A 21,653-nucleotide genomic window follows, 5' to 3' on the forward strand; every position below is an offset into this window, starting at 1 on the left:
TGGTTACTGGGCGGGGCCGTGACGTCCTTGGCGTGGCTGCAGGGAGGCCGCGGCGGGGAAGATGGCGGACGGGAAGGCGGGAGAGGAGAAGCCGGAGAAGCCGCAGCGAGCTGGAGCCGCCGGAGGTGAACACAACCCCAGCGTCGCGGGCTGAGCGGGCTGCTCTGGGTCTTTCTTTGAGCTCCCGGGGTGGAGGGCGGCGGGTGCGGCGGGAATGGGTGGACCTGGCGCTGGCCCGGCCAGGTGCTGGGCCCAGATGAACCCTAGGCACGCCCGGCGCTGCCCGCGGGGATCCGGGCCCGCATCGCCTCCTGGACGGCGGATAGTCGGCCCCAGTTCATCACCTCCTGGCCCCCCGGAGGCCCCGCCTCCGTGGAGAAGGGAGATGGGCGCTAGAAAGGGGAACGGAACTCGGGTCCGACCCGGCGCGGCGGTGCGGGAGGCGCTACCGCCACCCTGGAGACGCGCATCTCACCGCGCACAGGCGCACTCGGTGGGAGTCTCCGCCGGCGGCCGCGGGAGCCGGCCGCTCGCCAAGTTTCCGACGGTGCCGCCCTCTCGGTTACACCTAGCGGGTCGTCTGCCGCTTGGCGCTGGGGAGGTGGACGGCCCGGCCTTTTTCCCCTTCCCTTTATTTTCCAGCCGAATACTGACCCTGTGCCGGGTGGGGTGGAGGCGGCGGAGGAAAGGGGGAAGAAAACCTTTGTCTGCCCGCCGGCTGGTTGCGGCCGCGGGGTCCAGGGTTAGGGCTGGGTTGCCCGGCTTTGGGGTGCCTGCCTTTTCCGAGTCAGGCTGTCGCCAGCTGTCTGCGGGCCAGATGCTTAGGTGCCAGCAGCGGCTCGTGTAACTCTTCCTGTATTTTGTTGCGATGTGCACGCAGGCTGGCTTGGTTTTGTCCCCTCCGCCCCTGTACGTTCAGGTCTCGTGCTTTCGGGAAAAGAAACGTAACGCCTCCGACCACCCTTTGTCGTAACAAGGCACCTAATTGAACACGTGCGAGCTGATGGTAGTATCTTTACTCCCAGCTCTCTCCAGTTCTTCTTCCTGACAGTATTTCATATGAGAAAATACAGGACATTGATGGCATTTGAAGGCAGCTATTAACAACTGTTAATAGGATGTTGAATGTGAACTGTCTTGAGAAAAGTGTAATTGTTCAGTTACTTTGGACCCACAATTTCCTTTTTAAAAAATAGGTACAGTGGTATTAGTGGAGCCATACTCCTCCTTCCCCTCTCCCCTGGTTATTTACTGTCTCATTAGGGGCTTTTTTCCCTTCAAAAATTGTCTTGGAAAGTATCGAGTAAAGTTACTCGATTTGAATTAGTGATTTGAAGAAGAAAAATCGTTAGCCTAAAGAATCTTATCTAGCTTTTATACTGGCTTTTTTTGAGCCACACCAACCAGGGCACATATAAACTATTTTTTAATGTTAGCTGTTTTTTAAAAATATATTTTTAATTGATTTCAGAGAGAAAGGGAGAGGGAGGTAGAAACATCAATGATGAGAGAGAATCATTGATCAGCTGCCTCCTGCACACCCTTCACTGGGGATCAATCCCACAGCCCAGGCATATGCCTGACCAGGAATCAAATTGTGACCTCCTGGTTCTGTAGGTTGATGTTCAACCTTTGAGCCACACCAGCTGGGCTAATGTCAGGTATTTATAATGAAATTGTACAAAGGAATCATAGTTAAAATATTTAATAGAGTGGGTATTGCTAAATTGTCATTTTGTGGCCAGTAGCCACTGTTTTTGAAATACTATGAAGTTTATTTTAAGGGTTTATTTAGAGAATATTCTGATTTTTAATTCCTATTGAATAGTCCAGTAAATTGGAAGTATAAGTATTTTTTGTGTGATTACTTTTGTAGTTAACATGAATTTATGTGAATAAGAGAAGAGGAGAGATAATGCTAAGGGTGAGGCCTTAGGTAGATTTTTTTTAAAATATATTTTATTGATTTTTTACAGAGAGGATGGGAGAAGGATAGAGAGAAACATCGATCAGCTGCCTCCTGCACACCCCCTACTGGGGATGTACCCGCAACCCAGGTACATGCCCTTGACTGGAATCGAACCCGGGACCCTTCAGTCCGAAGTCTGACACTCTATCCACTGAGCCAAACCGTTTAGGGCATGGCTGAATTTTTGTATCTCCTTGAAATAAATAGAAATTTTAGAGAAGAGCTATCCATATCATAATCATGGCCATTTCAGGATATTGTAGGTTATCTAAGATCTCTCTAATGAAATTGACATTTATTATGCCAGGCTATAGGTCTTGAATATGTTCTCATTTAATCTGTTAGAGAGATGGCTGTGTACCCTTTTTTCAGGCGAAGAGCTACCAGTGTGTAAATGGGTCATGAAGGATACCCCTAAACTTACTTTCTTAATAGGTAATTTTTTTGAAAGTAAGATACCTTTATGCCCCAAGGCACTCCTCTCCCCAACCATTCAATGGGAGGAAAAAATGTTTGTACAATGTGTAATTTAATTTCATATTAACTAATCAACACACTTTGTTCAGAATGAATACAAACTAGATAAAATCCCTTTTATTAAAATATCCCTTGATAAAAAATATAGTAGTTTGATATAACTGTCCATGTTTTGTTATACATTATTTTTTTATTTTTAAAAAGTTGACCATATACTTATTCATCCTTTAAAATATAAATCACATTGCCAAAAATTTTCAGAAATCTTTGGTCATATTTTTGTTTTCCAGTCTCAAAATAGAAAACATCTCATTAAATACATTGAAAACAGCAGTTTTTATTAAAACCCCTAAATATTACGTAGCACATGTTGTGTTTAAAGGAAAGCACTTAATAGAAGTAAGAATTGATGTTGATTTTTAATGGTATGTTTCAAAGCTTACATTAGGTTGAAATAATGTTCTAATGAGCTCTCTCTATATATAATTGCAGAAATTATAATAGTCACACTGATAATAACATAGATTTTGCTGTCATATTTCCCCCTTACATCATTGCTTATTTCATTTCGCTATATTTCCTAAATGTTTCATATATCTTACTACGTAATTGTTAGAAGAGGATTGCATGAAAAAATAACAGTTCAGTCCACAAAAAGTGTAGTGAGTACTAATAGTGCATCCACCTTCCTTCAGTCCTCCCCCCCCCCACCTTTTTATTGAAGAATAAATGTTTTCTAAAGCTAATGAGTATTCACAATTTCTTAACAAAAACAAAAAAACAACTTATTGAGAGTGAGCAAGGCTAGTTTTCTATATCCAAAAATAAATTGCTGACCTGGAATCAGCCATGTGTGAAAATGACCTAATAGACATAGTATGCTTTAATCTTAAGTGTGCATCTGAGATGTAGGTGGTCTTAATAGTTTGCTTCTTCAGATGACAAAAATACAAATGTGAATATAATTGAGTTGCTGCCAGTTGATTACTTACTTAATAATAGTTTTCCCAGCTCCCCTTCTCATGCTACCTTTTTCTAGAGCAGTCTCCAGAAATCTCTTCCTTATAGCATGATGCAATTGGACAGATTCTATTGTGTTCCCTGTATTAGCACATTACTAGTTCAGCTAGTTATCACACTTAATGTTATTAATATTGTAGTAAGAATTATATTTTCACTTATTATTTATGCTTTAATTTTTTTCAAATTAAATTTTTTTAAAATTTTATTTATTTTATATTTTTATTTTATTTTTTTTTTATTGCTTAAAGTATTACAAAAAGTATTACATATGTCTCCTTTTTTTTCCCCCCGCCCTTGACAATCCCCTGGCCTCCCCTACCCCCCAGTGTCTTATGTCCATTGGTTATGCTTATATGCATTATGCTTTAATTTTTGAAGATTATTTTTTGTTTCAAAAATACTTTCTGGATAACAGGAGACCTAGAATTAGGTAAAGATGGGTTTTAAAAGAACAGGAAATCTTGACTAATTATATAACACTTGAGTCCCAGTTCAAAGAGCAGTTATACTACAATTAAAACTAAATGTTCTTTGCACTATTTGTTTTTATTTATTTTCAGAATTTCTATATATTCCAATTTGAAGAGTTTTCAATTTTAGCTGTGTATCAGTCACAGAGAGGTTATCACTGTTTGGGTTTACTGTAAATGTTATACGTGATTAAAATTACAAATAGATGGGGGTTTGCCTTTGGGGGTGGGAGTCGCTGGGGGGTCAATCGAGGGAAAAGGGGGACATGTAATACTTTAAACAATAAATAACTATAAATAGAAAGCAGAATATAATTTAGCATAAACTATTTTATAAATTTAGACTTTGAAAAAACTTTACATAATCCTTTTTAAAATTTATTTTTAATTTAAATTTATTGGGTCGACATGAACCATATAGGTTTCAGGTGTGGGTTTCTGTGTTACAAGATCTGTATATTGTACTATGTGCCCACCACCCAAAGTCAAATCTGTCACCATATATTGGGATCCCCTTTTCCATCTCCCCACTTCCCTCTGGCAACCACCACATACATTATATTTTTTAAAAAGAAATTCTAAATTGAGGTCTGCATTTTAGCTATTGAATAGTAATCTTTCTTTCTTCAGGTACTTTTGTAATTTCATATCTGAGTAAGTAAATGGCACCTCCTGGGGAAATCCCAAAACCTAATCCTGCTTAATTTCTTTCCTACATTGTCATTACAACTCTCACTCCTTGTCCAAAGGAAATTAAGAGTTATTTTTCCTCTCAACAAAATCAGATGTTCTGTTCAAAGTGCTTATTAACTAGAAACTCTACAATTCCAAATTATATAGATTGAAATATATAGCCTACCCTTTTTTAATCAGTTACTTGTCAGTCTGTGTTTAATTTCCTCCCTTCCCCTGCCTTCAAGCTTTTTGTACTGTTTCTTAACAATTGTCAGAGCTATCCCTTAGAGCAGGGATCCTCAAACTTTTTAAACAGGGGGCCAGTTCACTGTCCCTCAGACCGTTGGAGGGCCGGACTATAGTTTAAAAAAAAAACTATGAACAAATTCCTATGCACACAGAGGTGGCAAAAACACCCGGCAAACTGGGGAAAGAAAATACGAATTTTAATAATAGCCAGCCTTCTGTCTTACCTCCCAATATGTTCTTAAATAGCCTTGTATAACATATCTGAGATATTCAAAATGTGAACTCATTTCATCATTTATTAATGCAAACAGGAGCAAAATTACTGAAAAACATCTTGTATGCATGCCTTCTACTGTTTGAAATTATAATTAGCTCATCTTTCTTTCATGATTAAAAAATAATGTATAAACCTAAGTATAATTGGTTTTTTTGTGGGTTTTTTTTTTTTTCTACATATATATAGATGAACAGAGTGGAAATTTATTGGGAGCAAATACAGACTCCCACATAAGGAGGGGTCCAAGGGGTAACCCACTAAACTCTTTTTTGCTAAGGTTTTTTTATTTTTATTTTTTTATTGATTAAGTTATTATATATGTGTTCTTATCCCCACATTACCCCCTATCCAATTATGATTGTTAAAAGCTCTTAAAGGTACCTTAAAACAGGTGATAATAACCAAGCTTTCAGAGGAGAAGTACTCAAAGGGTGATAACCTTTGTAGTCTTCTTTAAAGTTCCTTTACAAGTAAAGATTGTGTGAGATGTACATGAGGAACACATCACTCAAGAAAGTTATTCCAGGCTTTATTAACATTGTAGTTCAGGTAATAATGGCTGTTTATAACTAGGTACTTCGTATAACTAATAGTACATTATTGAAGAATATTGGAACTTATTAGTCAAATGTATTTTCCTATGATGTGACTAATTGCTCACAAACTAGTTTGTTTAGAACAATTTACAGACCTTAATTTCTAAACAAAATCTCACAAATAACTAGATTATTGTACAACTTAACTGTTTAGTTGTAAAGGGTCTTTACTTTCTGTGAACTCTGTTTATAATTTTAAATTGCTCTGTATTTTATGCTAGTTAATTCATGGGAGCCTCTTCTACTGCCACAATCTCAGTTCCTGTTGTATACTCTAACAAACAGTGAAAGAGACTGTTGGGTCAGTAGGTGACAACTGCAAAGGTATCTTCCTTATAACGATGCTTTTTGAGGTTGCTGCTCCCGTCAGTCTGCTCAGTAAAAATAGCTCATCTTGGTAAGTTGTTTCGACTTCACCAGGACCTGAAGAAGAAGCAGAAAAACCTGTGAAAACTAAGACTGTTTCTTCCAGTAATGGAGGGGAAAGTTCCAGTCGCAGCGCTGAGAAGCGATCAGCTGAAGAAGAAGCTGCAGACCTCCCAACAAAGCCTACAAAGATCTCCAAGTTTGGATTTGCCATAGGTAGTCAGACGACAAAGAAAGCCTCCGCCATATCCATCAAACTTGGATCAAGTGTGAGTTGTTATTTTATATATGATATTCGTAATGGGTCTTAAGAATTTGTTTTGGAAACCTGCTTTCACTGAGTTAGGTAAATTAAGTATAAAAGTGTACTTATAGGTATTTAAGGAGTTATTAGCTCCATGTTCAAGAAAGACCTGAATGAACTATATCTTTTTATATATATTTTTTTTTTTATTGATTTTTTTACAAAGAAGAAGGGAGAGGGATAGAGAATTAGAAACATCGATGAGAGAGAAACATCGATCAGCTGCTTCTTGCACACCCCCTACTGGGGATGTGCCCACAACCAAGGTACATGCCCTTGACCGGAATCGAACCTGGGACCCGTGAGTCTGCAGGCTGATGCTCTATCCACTGAGCCAAACCGGTTTCGGCGAACTATATCTTAATAAAGTTTTATTTTAAAAAGGTTTGAAATATAAGAAACAACTACAAGTAATAGCTTGGAATTTTCCTAAGTTGAGCAAAACCTCTTAAAATTTTTTCAGAAAGAATTTTAGCTTATTTTTCATATCTTTCAATTCTAGCAATATTCAAAATAATATCTCTAGAAATTATCTTATCTTAAAAGGTTAATATTAGCAAAATATAACTTGATAAGAAGAGCTTCCTGATTATCTTATTTTGGAGCTGCACGAGGACCTTCATTGATATCCTTTGACAGTTCCTTACAGATCAACTTTTCATCCCTTGTGGGGTTTTTTGTGCATGTGTGGGTTTTTTTTTGTTTTTTTTTTTTAATATATTTTATTGATTTTTTACAGAGAGGAAGGGAGAGAGATAGAGAGTTAGAAACATCGATGAGAGAGAAACATCGATCAGCTGCCTCCTGCACATCTCCTACTGGGGATGTGCCCGCAACCCAGGTACATGCCCTTGACCGGAATCGAACCCGGGACCTTTCAGTCCGCAGGCCGACGCTCTATCCACTGAGCCAAACCGGTTTTGGCTGTGGTTTTTTTAAAACATATTTTTATTGATTTCCGAGAGAGGAAGGGTGAGGGAGATAGAAACATCAATGATGATGAAAAAAAAAAAGAAAGAAAAGAAACAAACACCAATGATGAGAGAGAATCACTGATAGGCTGCCTCCTGCACACCCCACACTGGGGATCGAGCCTACAACCTGGGCATGTGCCCTGACCGGGAATTGAACCATGACCTCCAGGTTCATAGGTCGTTGCTCAGCCACTGAGCCACACTGGCAGGGCTTGATCCCTTGTTTAAACCATGAATCAATACTTACGAACTATGGAGTATCTGGAAAGTATTTGAAATACTAGATTGAAGCATATGAGGTTTAGAAATTTGACTATAACTATTTTATATGGTTTATCCAAATAGATCTCTTCTTTAAGAAGAAAAGTTACTTGTATGTTATATTGCTATCAGCTTTAGAAAATAGTTACATTCTTGTGTAAGGAGAAAAATCCTAAAATTGCTTTTGAGTTTATTCATATCTTTTCTGTGAAAATTAATGCTCAGTTGCTAGATGCATACAGCTTTTTTTTGCATTAGATGTTCATTCAAAGATCTTTAAATCTGATATGGATCAAGTTTCTACTATAAGTGTGACCCACACTGCTAATTTTAAAAGCTACCATTTCTCAGAACTCCCACTTCCATCAAGACATTCAGCTTGTAACTTCATTACTTAAGACTCGTATCCCTATCAGAACTGATTTTTTTGTTTAATCTTTTTTCTTTAAGTTGCATAGACTTACCTGCATAAATATATTTTTTTTAATCCTCACCCAATGATATATTTTTTAGAGCGCGTGGAAGGGAGGGGGAGATACAGAGAGAGAAACATCGAAGTGAGAGAGACACACCAATTGGTTGCCTCCCAAACACACCCCAACGGAGCTAGGATGGGGCTAGAGAACCTGCACGTGCCCTGGACCAGAATCGAATCCGGGACCCTTTCAGTCTGAGGGCCGACACTCTATCCACTGAGCCAAAACGGTTAAGGCAGAATTTACTTTTTTTTATAGTGATTAAAAATGTATTCTAATGTACACTTCTTATACAGATGTTCCCCTTGATAATAAATTTTACTGTGGTTCAACACACCCCTTAAGTTGGATATATAAATCCCTAATTCACACTTAGCAATTTAGTAATGTCTGATTAAATTAGATGGGAGGGTTATGTTTGAAAAAGCCTACTCAGTAAAACTAATCTTTGGAAAACAAAAACCTATTTTTATAAAATAAATGATAGTGCAAACATAATTTTCTTGGGGGGTAGAGATGTAAGATATGAGAAATAGTTGGAATTGTTGATTATGTGATGTGAAAAGATAGTCCGATCAACCAGCAAATACTTACCTGGTGTCTTATGTTGTACCTACAACAAATACATGACTTCTTTAAAAGATTGAAGGGTGTTTCTAGAGTCACTATGCATAATCTCCAAATGAACATTTCTTATTCCTTCAGAAGCAAATATTGTTTATAAAAATATTTGTGTGTGTGATAGAAGAAGGGATGGTTAATTTTGTTGCAGGTCAGAGAAAATTTCACTGATCAAGTGATGTTTGAGTGTTTGCCTTAAGTGCAGGCAGGAGGCGAAGGGCATCTCAGATAAAAGGAATTTCATGTAAAAGCAGTTTATATATGAAGCCATACAGTACATTCAGGAAATTGTACTTGGAAAGTGTTTGGAAGGTGAATTCAAGATAGAAAGCCACCAAAATGAGACCATAGGATCAAATCATAAAGGACTTGAATTCCATAATGTAGTTTTGCTTTATTCTTTAGGTTCTAGCAGAGCCATAGAACATTATAAGGAGTATTGATACTTAAATGGTTTTGCATTTTAGAAACATCACCATATACATCACTCTGTACAAAGGATTAGAAGGTGGGGGAGTTTAACATACTTGGTTTGGGATGGATGGAGTTAACCAGGGGAGAATAGAGAAGGAAAGGTCACTAAGGACAAAATTTAGGGTACTTGTCATTTGAAGCGGGACAGGAGGGAGAAAAGAGAATAAAAGGTCAGAGAATTAGGAAAATCACCAATAAAAAACAGTGTCACAGAGGCAATGGTAGGGATGTTTTATTTTATTTTTAAATGCATTTTTATTGATTTCAGAGAGGAAGGGGGAGAGAGAGAGAGAACCATCAGTGATAAGAGAGCATCATTGATCGGCTGCCTCCTGCAAACCCCTACTGGGGATCAAGCCCACAATCTGGGCATGTGCCCTGATGGGGAATCGAACCTTGACCTCCTAGTTCATAGGTGGACGCTTAAACACTGAGCAACACCGGCTGGGCAAGGTAGGGGTGTTTTAAAAAAAGAACTGGTGCCTAGCCAGCATGTCTATGGTTGAGCGTCGCTGTGAACCAGGAGGTCACAGTTCGATTCCCAGTCAGGGAACATGCTCGGGTTGCAGGCTTGACCCACAGTGTGGGACGTGCAGGAGGCAGCAATCAATGATTCCCTCTCATCATTGATGTTTCTATCTCTCTCTTCCTCTCCCTTCCTCTCTGAAATCAATAAAATATAATTAAAAATAAAATAAAATGCAAAAAAGGAACTGATGATTAGAGTCAAAAATAGCACACTTGTCATTGGTGATTATATAATCAGGGTCGCCTGATTCTAGTTGAGTGCGGAATCATGGAGAATGGTAAGGGAGGAAGCCAAATTGCAGTGGGTTGAAGACTGAATGGGTGGTGAGGATTGGAGATACTGAGGACAATTTACTTCAAATAGATTAGAAGAGATGCTATGAATGAAGCATGCTTATAGGCTATAGGGCAGGAAGCTAGCTAGTAGAAAGATGAGCCTTGGTGTCTTTTATGTTCCCAAGGTACACTACTTAATTTTAATGTTACAATGGGAAAGTAATACTGATAATTTTCTCTTACCTGTCCCAGGTGCCCCTTAGCTAAATGATACTAAATTATAGTTCCTAACTAGGAGATCTTTTATAAGAGGGAAAAAATGGACAATAAAGCAAAAAGCTACCCATTGATAACCCACATTTTCAAAAAGAAAGAATGGATTTGTCCAAAGTTTTTCATAAAGTTTAATATTTGATGATAAATTATTTATATCATTAAGCCTGTGTATATGTTATGTCATACTCTAATATGTTTTTTCTTCAGAAACCTAAAGAAACTGTTCCAACTCTTGCTCCAAAAACCCTTTCAGTAGCAGCAGCTTTTAATGAAGATGAAGATGTAAGTTGACACCCAGTTTTGTTTATTTTCTTTAACCAGTTCTTTAAGAAAGATGTTAGTGGCAGATTATAGGTTGTGTTAATGGTACTAGTGAATTTCCTTTGCAACTCTGATCAGTTTCTGTGTGTGAGACATCTGTGAAATCTGGATATTTCTATTTATTATGTTTGGTTGTAGGGTTATTTAAAATATTGTTAACTCTGGGGGCAAGGAACTTAATCATTGATAAATGCTTCTTATGAATTAGAGGCCTGATGCACAAAATTTGTGTGTGTGTGTGGGGGGGGGGCGGTCCCTCAGCCCAGCCTGTGCCCTCTCACAATCCGGGACCCTTCACTCCTAACCACCCGCCTACTTGCTCCTTACCACTTGGCTCACTGCTCCTTAGTGCTGCCACGGCTTCTGTCTGAGCAGCGCTCCCACCGTGGGAGTGCACTGACCACGAGAGGGGCAGCTCCTGTATTGAGCGTCTGCCCCCTGGGGGTCAGTGCACATCAGTGACCGCCCTAAGAGTCGCTGGGCTTTTATATGGATAGACTAGGGGCCCGGTGCACGAAATTCGTGCACTGGGTGTGTGTGTGGGGGGGGGGGAGTGTCCCTCAGCCCAGCCTACCCCCTCTCACATACGGGGAGCCCTCAGGCGTTGACCCCCATCACCCTCCGATCACCTGATCGGCCCCTTGCCCAGGCCTGACGCCTCTGCCAGAGGTGTCAGGCTTGGACAGGGGACCCCCATCTCCCCCCGATCACTGGCTCTGGCCCCTGCCCAGGCCTGAGGCCTCTGGCCCAGGAATCATGCCTGGGCAGGGGACCCCCATCTCCCTCTGATCGCTTGCTTCACCCCCCGCCCAAGCCTGACACCTCTGACCCAGGCTTCAGGCCTGGGCAAGGGGACCATCATATCCCCCCAATCCCTGGCTCCGCCCCCCACCCAGGCCTGATGCCTCGGCCAGAGGAGTTGACCCTCATCACCCTCCGATCACCAATCACCGGATCGGCCCCTTGACCAGACCTGAGGCCTCCGGCAGGGGTGTCAGGCGTGGGCAGGGGACCCCCAGCTCCCCGTGGTTGCAGGCTCCGCCCCTGCCCAGGCCTAACGCCACTGGCCTAGGTGTCCGGCCCGGGCAGCGGGGACCCGCAGCTGCAGCGGCCCTGCGATCGTGGGATTCGCTTTAGGCCCAGGCAAGGGACCCCTAGCTCCTGGGACTGCCAGCTTCGATCGTGCCCAGCTCCCATCGCTGGCTCCACCCCTACTTCCTGCTATCACTGGCCAGGGCGGCAAAGGCGACTGATTCTCTGGATCATGGCTGGGGGGCAGGGCCAAGGCGGCCCCAGGGCTGCCTTTGCCCTGCCCCCCAGCTCTTAGCTCCCCCCTGGGTTTCCGATCACTGTCAGTGGCAGGGGGCTTCTTCCTGCTTTCCCTTTCGCCTCCCTGCATTGTGCCTACATATGCAAATTAACCGCCATCTTGTTGGCAGTTAACTGTCAATCTTAGTTGGCAGTTAATCTGCATATAGCCCTGATTAGCCAATGAAAAGGGTAGCGTCGTACGCCAATTACCATTTTTCTCTTTTATTAGTGTAGATAATATATGTATGTACTAGGAAGTATGTAGCATCCAAAAAAAATTGAGTACTGCCTTTAATCATTTTTATAGTTGAAGTCTTCAGTGATGAGACATTTTAATAATACAACTGATTCTTCCTTTATCCCCATGAGGCAGCTATATTGGTTTCTCCCTTTATCCCTATGAGGAATAACAATTAAATAGTGCAGGTGATTCTGGTAGAAGTTGCACTCAATGAATTCGTATTCCAGAGTAAACATAAGATGCTTATCTGCTGTCATAGGCAGTCCTAGTCCCTTCATGCCCCTCATTAGGGTCTCTCTCTCTCACCATGCTTATGAATGATTATGGAATTTTAAGCATAATTTTGACTTTTCCTTAAACTCTGACTTTAGAGCCTAACCCTCATTTTTTAAGATGTGACCCCATTGTATAACAATTAGGTGTTACTGGATACATGAGTAAATTGCTCCCAAAAGGAATCTGGATAAGAATAGTACATTCGGAGGAGCACAAACACTGGGGTAGGAGTGATTGGGAAGGATATATAACAGAAGAAATATGAGTTGGGTATTGAAACATTAGGTAGGATTTTGACAAACCAAGGAATACTTTTGTAAGCTAAGACGTCAATTTTCAAATCACTGTGGTAAATACTAAGCAGCTCCATTTGACTGTGCTGGAGATTTTTTTAGAGTTTTGGGCAAGGATAAATGTGAAATGCTTGGATCCCAGGTCAGTAGGTAAAGAATAACTGGTCATCACTGTATTCTTTGGACCTTTACTCATTCTACACATTTGAGTACTTTCTATATGCTAGGCACAGTGAGATTACAAAGGTAAATCAGACAAGTTTCTCTAGAAACTCAGCCTTCTAGAGCAGAGACTTATACATAAAATAGTACAAAATCCTGGAGATGAAGTGATGTGGAATTCAGGGAAAGAAAGAGGCTGGTACTACATACCTGAAAAGACCACTAGATTGGCAGTCAGGAGACCTGTATTCTTTTCCTGTTTGTCCAGTTCTTAACCAGTAGAAAGCCTGTGCATAAGTCACTTTACCTTTTTGGAGCTGTAGTTTTTAAACTGTGAAATGAAGGCTCTATTTAGAACATAGATTTTTAAACTATTTTTGAGAGCTCTGGTGTTCTCTTGAAATGTTTCAGGAGCTACTGTGCTGGAAGGTGATGATACCTAACAAGCAGGCCTCTGGGCTCCTGCTCTGTTTACTTACAGAAATTCTTGTATCTTCGATAATTGGGAACCCAAAGTGAGATTTTATTGAAGAAAAAATGTGTTTCATTGCCCCATTCTCCCCAGGAAGGTTTAAAAAGTACTAACAAATAATATTTACTGTTTTCTGTCATTTTGACATTCTTTTTTTTTTTTTAATATATTTTATTGATTTTTTACAGAGAGGAAGGGAGAGAGATAGTTAGAAATATCGATGAGAGAGAAACATCGATCTGCTGCCTCCTGCACATCTCCTACTGGGGATGTGCCCGCAACCAAGGTACATGCCCTGACCGGAATTGAACCTGGGACCCTTGAGTCCGCAGGCCGACGCTCTATCCACTGAGCCAGACTGGTTTCGGCCATTTTGACATTCTTAACAGATTGTATGAGGACAATATAGGAAGAAGGAAACAGCATGTGTAAAAATGGAGAGGCTGGAAATTATAAGCAATAAATACATAGTAGCAATTGCTTTCTTTGTTTTGGGGGTTGTTTTTTTTGTCTGTTTCTTGTTTTAAATATATTTTTATTGATTTCAGAGAGGAAGGGAGAGAGAGAGAGATAGAAACATCAATGATGAGAGAGAACATTGACCGACTGTCCCCTGCTGGGGATTGAGCCAGCAACTTGGGCATGTGCCCTTTATCGGAATCGAACCCGGGACCCTTCATTCCACAGTCCCGTGCTCTATCCATTGAGGGCAGTAATTGCTTACTCTGAATACCTAACAATTTGTATTGTTTGTTTGTTTTCTTTTTTGAATACCTGACAATTAGGGTATCTTTCACATAACTTTATTTTACCTTCCATATATCCCTGTGAATCATGTGGTACAGTTATTTCTATTTTGCAAATGGAGAAGTTAAGTTAAATAAAGTATGCGTAAGTATGTGCGGATGCACACAAATGTTGAGCTTAGGTCTTTTGGTTTCTAGTCCTCTGTTCTTCGCATCATCCCTTACTGCTTTCTCTAAATATTTTATAAAGAAATTTTGGACAGGTTCAGGCAACACTCTTTCTCTGCTATAAGATGGTAATGACAGGAATGGATAAATTTGTCTCTTAGATAAAAGAATGCAATGCATCTAAAATCTTTATCTGGGGAGCATTTGAGATCTTGCTCCACTGTATATGTTATCAGCTTGGCTCAAATAAACTTATATAAAAAACATTTTCCCCATACCCTAAGTAAAATTGACTAGTTAGATTGTACCAAAATTAAGGATTTCTGTTTAATAATATTATTGACAAAGGTAAGGATGAAAGCTGGAACAAGATATTTGCAAATGTCTAAAACCAACAAAGACAGGGCCCTGGCTGGTGTGGCTCAGTTGTTTGGAACATTGTCCTGTACACCAAAAGATGGCCGGATCGACTCCCAGTCAGGGCACATACTCTGCTTGGGTTGCATGTTCAATCCCCAGTCAGGGTGCATGTGGGAGGCAACCGATTGATGTTTCTCCCACCAATGTTTCTCTCTTTCCCCCTTTCCTTTCTCTCTCAATTAAAAAAAAAAAAAAGTTAATTAAAAAATACCCAAAAAAATAAAACCAACAGAGGGGAGCGTTTGAGATTTGGTTCCCAACATATGTCTTCAGTTTGTCTCAAATAAACTCTTACAAAAATTCTAAAATAAGTAAAAATAAAATCAACAAAGGACTAATATCTGAAACATACAAAATAAAATATTTATCCTGTTCTTTTTCTGTAGAAACATAGCAAGTAACCTCGAGTATATATCTGAGCCTGAAACATATTAGACAAAGGGTATTCTTTTTTTTTTTTTTTAATATATTTTATTGATTTTCCACAGAGAGGAAGGGAGAGGGATAGAGAGTTAGAAACTTCGATGAGAGAGAAACATCGATCAGCTGCCTCCTGCACACCCCCTACTGGGGATGTGCCCGCAACCCAGGTACATGCCCTTGACCGGAATCGAACCTGGGACCCTCCAGTCCGCAGGCCGACACTCTATCCACTGAGCCAAACCGGTTTCGGCGACAAAGGGTATTCTTGTATCTCTTTAGAGTCTAACTTGGGCAGTCTCTGGGTCTTTCGTGTATTTCATGGCATTAACATTTTTGAAGAGTTCAGGACAGTTATTATTGTTATTTTAGGACAGTTATTTTGTAGAATGTTCCTTAGTTTGGATTTGTCTGGTGTTTTCTTATGATTAGATTCACATTCCTTTTATCTGGAATACCACAGAAGTAATGCCAGGTTTTCAGTGTATCATATCAAGGAGCACATACTGTCAGTATGTCCCATTACAGGCAGCATTAACTTTGATCATTTGGTTAAAGTGATGTCTGCTAGATTTCTGTACTGTCAAATCACTGTGTTTTTTTCCTAATTAAAATTTATCTTATTGGAGATACTGTTTGAGAAGGTATATAGGCATTTACTCTTTTTTTAAAAAATAAATCTTTATTGTTGAAAGTATTACATATGTCCCCTTTTTTCCTCCAGTCCGCCCCCACCCCCTGCCCTCACTGCCCCATTGTCTGTGTCCATGGGCCATGCATATATGCATACAAGGTCCTTGGTTGGTTACCTTCCACCCACTTACCCTCCCTCACCTTCCCTCTGAGATTCCTCACTCTGTTCCATATTAAGCATTTACTCTTGAGTGTTAACATCCATTGGTGATTCTTGCCGGAGTCAGTTATTAGATTGTTTGCCAAATGATGACTTTTCTAATTCTTTCTTCCTTTCTATGTTTATTGATTGTTACTGTTGAAATGTGAGGTTCAGGGTGCAGATTCTTCTCCTGGGTTCTTGTCCAACAAAGTTGAAGAATTTGTGGACTAACAGATTTCTTTAATAAAAATGTAGATGTTTATTAGAAGCGTATACAAACTCCATCTAGGCAGGGGTGTCCCCAAATGGGGAAGGGCCTTTTCTCTCTCTCTCTCTCTCAAAAATCTAAGTAATCTGAATCTACTGTCTCCTGTGCTTTCCTCATTGGTCATTCAGCAACACAGTATTAGTTACAAAGCTTAAATCTCAAAGCCCACTTGGTGCTCCCCTCTTTCTCTCCCCTTATCTTACAACAGTCCTCTGTCCTTTGTGAAAATATGTTTCCTTCCTGATATCCTGTGACTTTTCTTTATCCTCTGTGAATGTATGTCTTCCTCCCTCCTTATCCTGTGGCATTTTCTGTCCTCTAAAAGTAAGATAAGCATTTTGGTGCCTCCAAGCCCCCATCTATGCATTCCTCCCCCATGGACCCTCTCTCAGTTGTTCTGGCTGGAGATGTTTTATTACCCCTATGGCTCTCCCAGCTGCTCAGGTCAGGCTGCTTTTAATTGCTTAAGCCAGAAAGGTCTTAATCCTTTCTGGACCATCTCCCTACACCCCTTCCTATCTGCCTAATTAAGCTAGCTAGCTAACCCTTAGCACTGTAAAGAAGAGCTTTCCCTTATTTATGCGTGTGGTGGGTTCATGGATTCTTACTTTATTCAGTTGGTTATAATGCTCAAATTGTCCCAGATTTGACCAATAGAAACCCCTTTAATTTAAGGACTCCCTTTAAAAAACTAAGCTCAGCAGCAAAATTTATACTTAAAAACTTACATCATTGTAACTTATCCGTAACTATAAATAGGGAAAAAATAGTAAGCAAAGAACTTTAAAGATATCTTTTAGTCAAGGAGACATTTTTGAGAAGGATAATCCAGTAAGATGGTTAAGAGTCTTTGCTTTGGCACTCTATTGCTTTGCTGTTTATTAGTTTTGTGACCTTGGACAATTTCACCTGTTTATCTCACCTGCAGATTGGGAATGATGATAATCATGCCACATTGTACAGTTATTAAAAGAGTTTTAAAATATCATGCATATTAAAGCATTTAATACAATGTGTAGTACATAATCAACAAATGGTTTTAATTCTAGAATATCTAGTTTTTACCAAAAGTTTTAATGCAAAACCAGCACACTAGAAGTGCATTTATTTTTAAAATGTAGTTAAGATAAATAATTTTCTTCTTTTATCAAAATTTACAGAATTGCCCTGGCTGGCTTGGCTCAGTGGGTAGAGCATCAGCCTGCGGACTGAGGGGTCCCGGGTTTGATTCCGGCTAAGGGCACATGCCTGGGTTGCGGGCTCCATCCCCAGTGGGGGGTGTGCAGGAGGCAGCCAATCGATGATTCTCATCATTGATGTTTCCATCTCTCTCTCTCCTTCTCCCTTCCTCTCCGAAATCAATAAAGAAATAGATTTTTTTTAAAAATTTACAGAATTGAAAATGCTAAAAGACTTAGACATAAAATTTTGCATATTGTAATGAAGTGAATTTAATAAATCTATATGCAATCATCTCTGTTAACTTCTGTTTTTCTTTTTTTTTCCCTCCAGAGCGAACCAGAGGAAATGCCTCCAGAAGCAAAGATGAGGATGAAGAATATTGGAAGGTATTATAATTTTTCATAAATATTATAGAAAATTATGGTGACTTAAGAGCAAGAATAAATTATACATAATCTTTTATTGTTCAGGCTTTTCTTGTGTATTGAGCATAACAGTTTTGTTTTTGTGAGTTAATCAGTGATCTTAAGAGTATTTTAAGAAAATTAACAATTTAAGACTTTCTTTTCAGATACATGTAATCCGTACATATATATATGTTTTGTTTTGTTTTTTCAAATAAGAAATAGCTATGAGCAGTGTTCTGCTTTAAAATTTATATTGAATTGTTTTCTGGTATAAAAAGAAATGGCTTTCACTCATTTTTTAAATGATATTCTCACCACTTAATCTTGATCATAAATACCCTTTTTTCCATGGTCACTTAAATGTCAAATACCAAAATAAAACAAAAGTATTTTAATTTTCCTTTATTGTTTCTGTTGTCATGGAAATAATGTTAATTTTAAGTTAATATGATGTCCAGTTTCCTGTCTTTGTATGCATAAATGGATAATTTAGAAGCTAGTAAAAAAGTTTAGCTTTAAATCGACCCATACTATGTCCCCATTTCTACTTAATATATGAACTTCCAAAGAACTAATTGCTAAGTCCATAAACAGGTATCAGCCTTCAGATTTTTGGTCTATGATTCAAATGGGAACAGTCCCAAGTACCTTCATTTTATACTGGAATCTAAGAAATATACCTGGCATTGTAACCCAATCTAAACACCTATTTAGATATTTAGATACATCTATCTAAATATGTAAAATTGAAGCAGAGTTCATAAAATGACTTAATAAATCTTTCTGTGTGTGATATATCTTCGTGTTTTTCTTAATTTTAATTTTTTATAAATGCTGATGACAAGCCAGTAAATTAATTTCATGACCTTATTAATGGGTTGCAAGCAACAGTTGTTTTGTTTTTTTGTATATATATATATATTTTTTATTTCAAAATGGGTAAAGGACTTAAACATAAGATAGAAAACCATAAAAATCTTAGAAGAATCCATAGGTAGCAAAATAGCAACAATTTTTAAAACTATAATGGTTGCCACCATTAGCTATCCTATATAATAAAAGCCTAATATGCTAAGTGTCCGGTCAGCTGTTCAGTCAAAGCATAATATGCTAATGACATGCTAAGGCCGCTCAACCGCTCGCTATGATGTGCACTGACCACTAGGAAGCAGACAGCCAACCAGTCACTATGATGTACACTGACCACCAGGGGGCAGAGGCTCCGACCAGTAGGTTAGCTTGCTGCTGGGGTCCGGCCAATCCGAACTGAGCGAGATGGCCCAGACACGCCCTGGAGCCCTCCCGTGGTCCCTTTCTGGCTGGCCAACCTCCCGTGTCCCTCCCTGGCCCCGATCGTGCATCAATGGGGTCCCTCAGCCTGGCCTGTACCCTCTCACAATCCGGCACCCCTCAGGGGATGTTGGAGAGCTGGTTTCAGCCCAATCCCGCAGGCTAGGCCAAGGGACTCAGCTGGTGCACAAATTCCTGCACTGGGCCTCTAGTGTATCATAATCACCTCAAATGTTAAAACTATAAATTTACTTGGTCCCTCTTAGACCTGAATCTGAAATTTTAGGACTGGGTCTGTGGAAAGTATATTTTTTAAAACCTTTGTAGGGGCTTCTGATGTTCAGCCTATGTTTATAATAAGTGCTAAACAAATGTGTTTTGAATGATTAAAAACATGGCCCAAAAGGCTTCGTATAACATTTTGAATAAATATCTTTTCTTTTAACACAGGGACACACCAACATCAGCAGGACCAAACTCCTTTAATAAAGGAAAGCATGGGTTTTCTGATAACCAGAAGCTATGGGAGCGAAATATAAAATCTCATCTTGGAAATGTCCATGACCAAGACAATTAAATGATATGTTTTGAAATTCGGGTATGGGGTGGGTGTAAAGTTAAAAGGAACAGTTTCCTTTTTAAAGAATGATATAAGACTATCTTTGGAGCCGCCTTTTTTTTTTTTAAGATTGAGTGGTACACTAATAAATGAGAGTTTGAAATTAGACGTAATTTATGTTTTATATACAGATTTCAAGACATTTGCTAATTTTGTAGTTTCATGTAATTAGTTTCCAAAGGTTACAGATAATTTAAAAAAAATCAGAAATGGTACCTTTCTAAGAATTGCATATTTTTTTAGACACAACTATTAGCACATTAAGAGGGAAGCAAAAAAGTTATTGTCTGTTTAAACTGCAAGCAATTACTCTAACTTAACTCCCTTATTAACCTAAACTTTCTGGCTCCCAGGAACAGCCTTATAAAGAGGGAGTATTGTACTGGGAGGAAAATGTTACTGGAGTATTGACTGAAAGTGAATTGGATAAAATTGAAGTATTGCTTTTTTTCCTAATGGGCATTTGTTTTGTTTCAAGTCAAACTAGATATTGCATTGCTATCAATGGATACAGAGGCTTAGCTCTTTAAAAGAAAACTTTTTTAATTTTATGTAAACAGTTGAGTATTTGATATAGCCCACTTCACCTTAATGGGTCCTGTCTGCCTTCAGTAGTCTACAAAGAACAACCGTTTGCTACCAAAGTAAATCAGTATTTTGAATGTGCTTCTCTTGGTTTTTGTTATTAGCTTAGTTCCTGTACGCATTTCCACCAGACTTGAGGCAAGTCATAGGAAGCTGTTTCTTTTAAAATACAAACCATCACCAAAAATTTTAAATGTATATAATACTTAAATATTTGGCTGTTTTTATTTTTTAAAATGTAACAGACAGCAAAAAAGCAACATAGTGTCAAGATGGAAAATGAGAAAGATGCATTTTCTGTAATTGTCATACCATTTAAGTTACTAATTTGTGAATTCCATTTTGATTTGTACTTAACTACAGGAATCCTTATTTAATACAGTAAAATGGTTTAAGTGTATGCATATTAACCAATGGCCTCTCAAAAGCACATTTTCGATATTGAAAATAGAAGAAAAGAAAATGCATCTTCAAACATTTTATGGAATCTTTGACCACATATACTTTGTTAGAACTATGTGTTGTAGGGTTTTGTTTTGTTTTTGTATTTTTGTATTGTATATGAATTCTTTTTTAATGTGACAAACACATCTTTAAAGGTATAGTCATAGATAAAAGAAAAATGCAGTATAATGATTTCCTTGAAAACTTCTACAATGTTAAATTTGCAGGCAGCTTCAGACTGTCTTAATGGTGGTAACTAATCACTCAGCTCTTTTAAAAGGTAGTAACTCCAGAGAAGCAGCCTGTATATATTCCTAACACTTTGTTCACTTTCATTTATTAGAGTAAGTCCCAAGTAAAACAATGGAAATGTATATAGAACTATTAGTTCTTACCTACTTGATTTAATGATATCAAGATACATGAATTTAACTTGCTTTAATGTAGGCAAACTTTTCATTTTTGTCTATTTTACTGTTAAAATCCCTCTCCTGCATATTCTTTTCTTGACTCAAATGAAATATTAGCCTGTGGTCAAGATGGGAGAGAGAAATAACTGAGATGAATGTCTTTACTAAAATACCAATAAATTTGTCAAACTCAATAGTGTTCTTATTTTCTATTATGCTTAATTGTTATTGGGTTTTTTTGTTTTTTAACAAATGTTACAATTGTTGCTTTTGCCCAGATTGTTGGTCAAGATAATGGGAGGTTTTAAATTATTGTTCATTAGACTCTATCTAATTTAGCATTTACCTCTATAGCATCCTTCTCCTCCCCTGCCAGAGTGTTTGTCTTCCCTATGCTGTAGAAAAGCCTGCCAAAGCATATCCAGTGTTAGAAGGTATTCTCTTACTAGTGTCTACCATCCACTAGCTCTACATATTTTCTTTGATTTTTA

General features: G+C 38.9%; 1 protein-coding gene and 1 long non-coding RNA gene across 4 annotated transcripts; one reads left to right on the forward strand and one right to left on the reverse strand.

Annotated features, from left to right (window-relative positions):
• The first annotated feature begins 6 nt into the window (after window positions 1-6).
• On the forward strand, window positions 7-21,356 carry PCNP (PEST proteolytic signal containing nuclear protein). Of its 3 annotated transcripts, none has more exons than XM_059688025.1 (6): window positions 16-125; window positions 5,958-6,133; window positions 6,209-6,371; window positions 10,500-10,574; window positions 17,738-17,793; window positions 19,555-21,356. In XM_059688025.1, exons 2-6 carry the CDS (start codon window positions 6,078-6,080, stop codon window positions 19,679-19,681), a joined length of 477 nt encoding a protein of 158 aa, XP_059544008.1. In that variant the 5' UTR covers window positions 16-125; window positions 5,958-6,077; the 3' UTR covers window positions 19,682-21,356. The 3 variants fall into 3 exon arrangements, with proteins under 3 accessions (XP_059544007.1, XP_059544008.1, XP_059544009.1); XM_059688026.1 differs by having other exon boundaries at window positions 62-125; window positions 6,022-6,133; XM_059688024.1 differs by lacking the exon at window positions 5,958-6,133 and having other exon boundaries at window positions 7-125; window positions 6,157-6,371.
• Window positions 3,148-3,602, reverse strand: LOC132230477 (uncharacterized). The gene is made up of 2 exons (XR_009451876.1): window positions 3,229-3,602; window positions 3,148-3,188 (listed from the first exon to the last, which is right to left on the reverse strand). It is a non-coding gene; the product is annotated as an uncharacterized LOC132230477 (long non-coding RNA).
• Window positions 21,357-21,653: the final 297 nt, after the last annotated feature.

The sequence above is a fragment of the Myotis daubentonii genome, chromosome 3 (genome assembly GCF_963259705.1).
Source record: "Myotis daubentonii chromosome 3, mMyoDau2.1, whole genome shotgun sequence".
Taxonomy (NCBI): Eukaryota; Metazoa; Chordata; class Mammalia; order Chiroptera; family Vespertilionidae; genus Myotis; species Myotis daubentonii.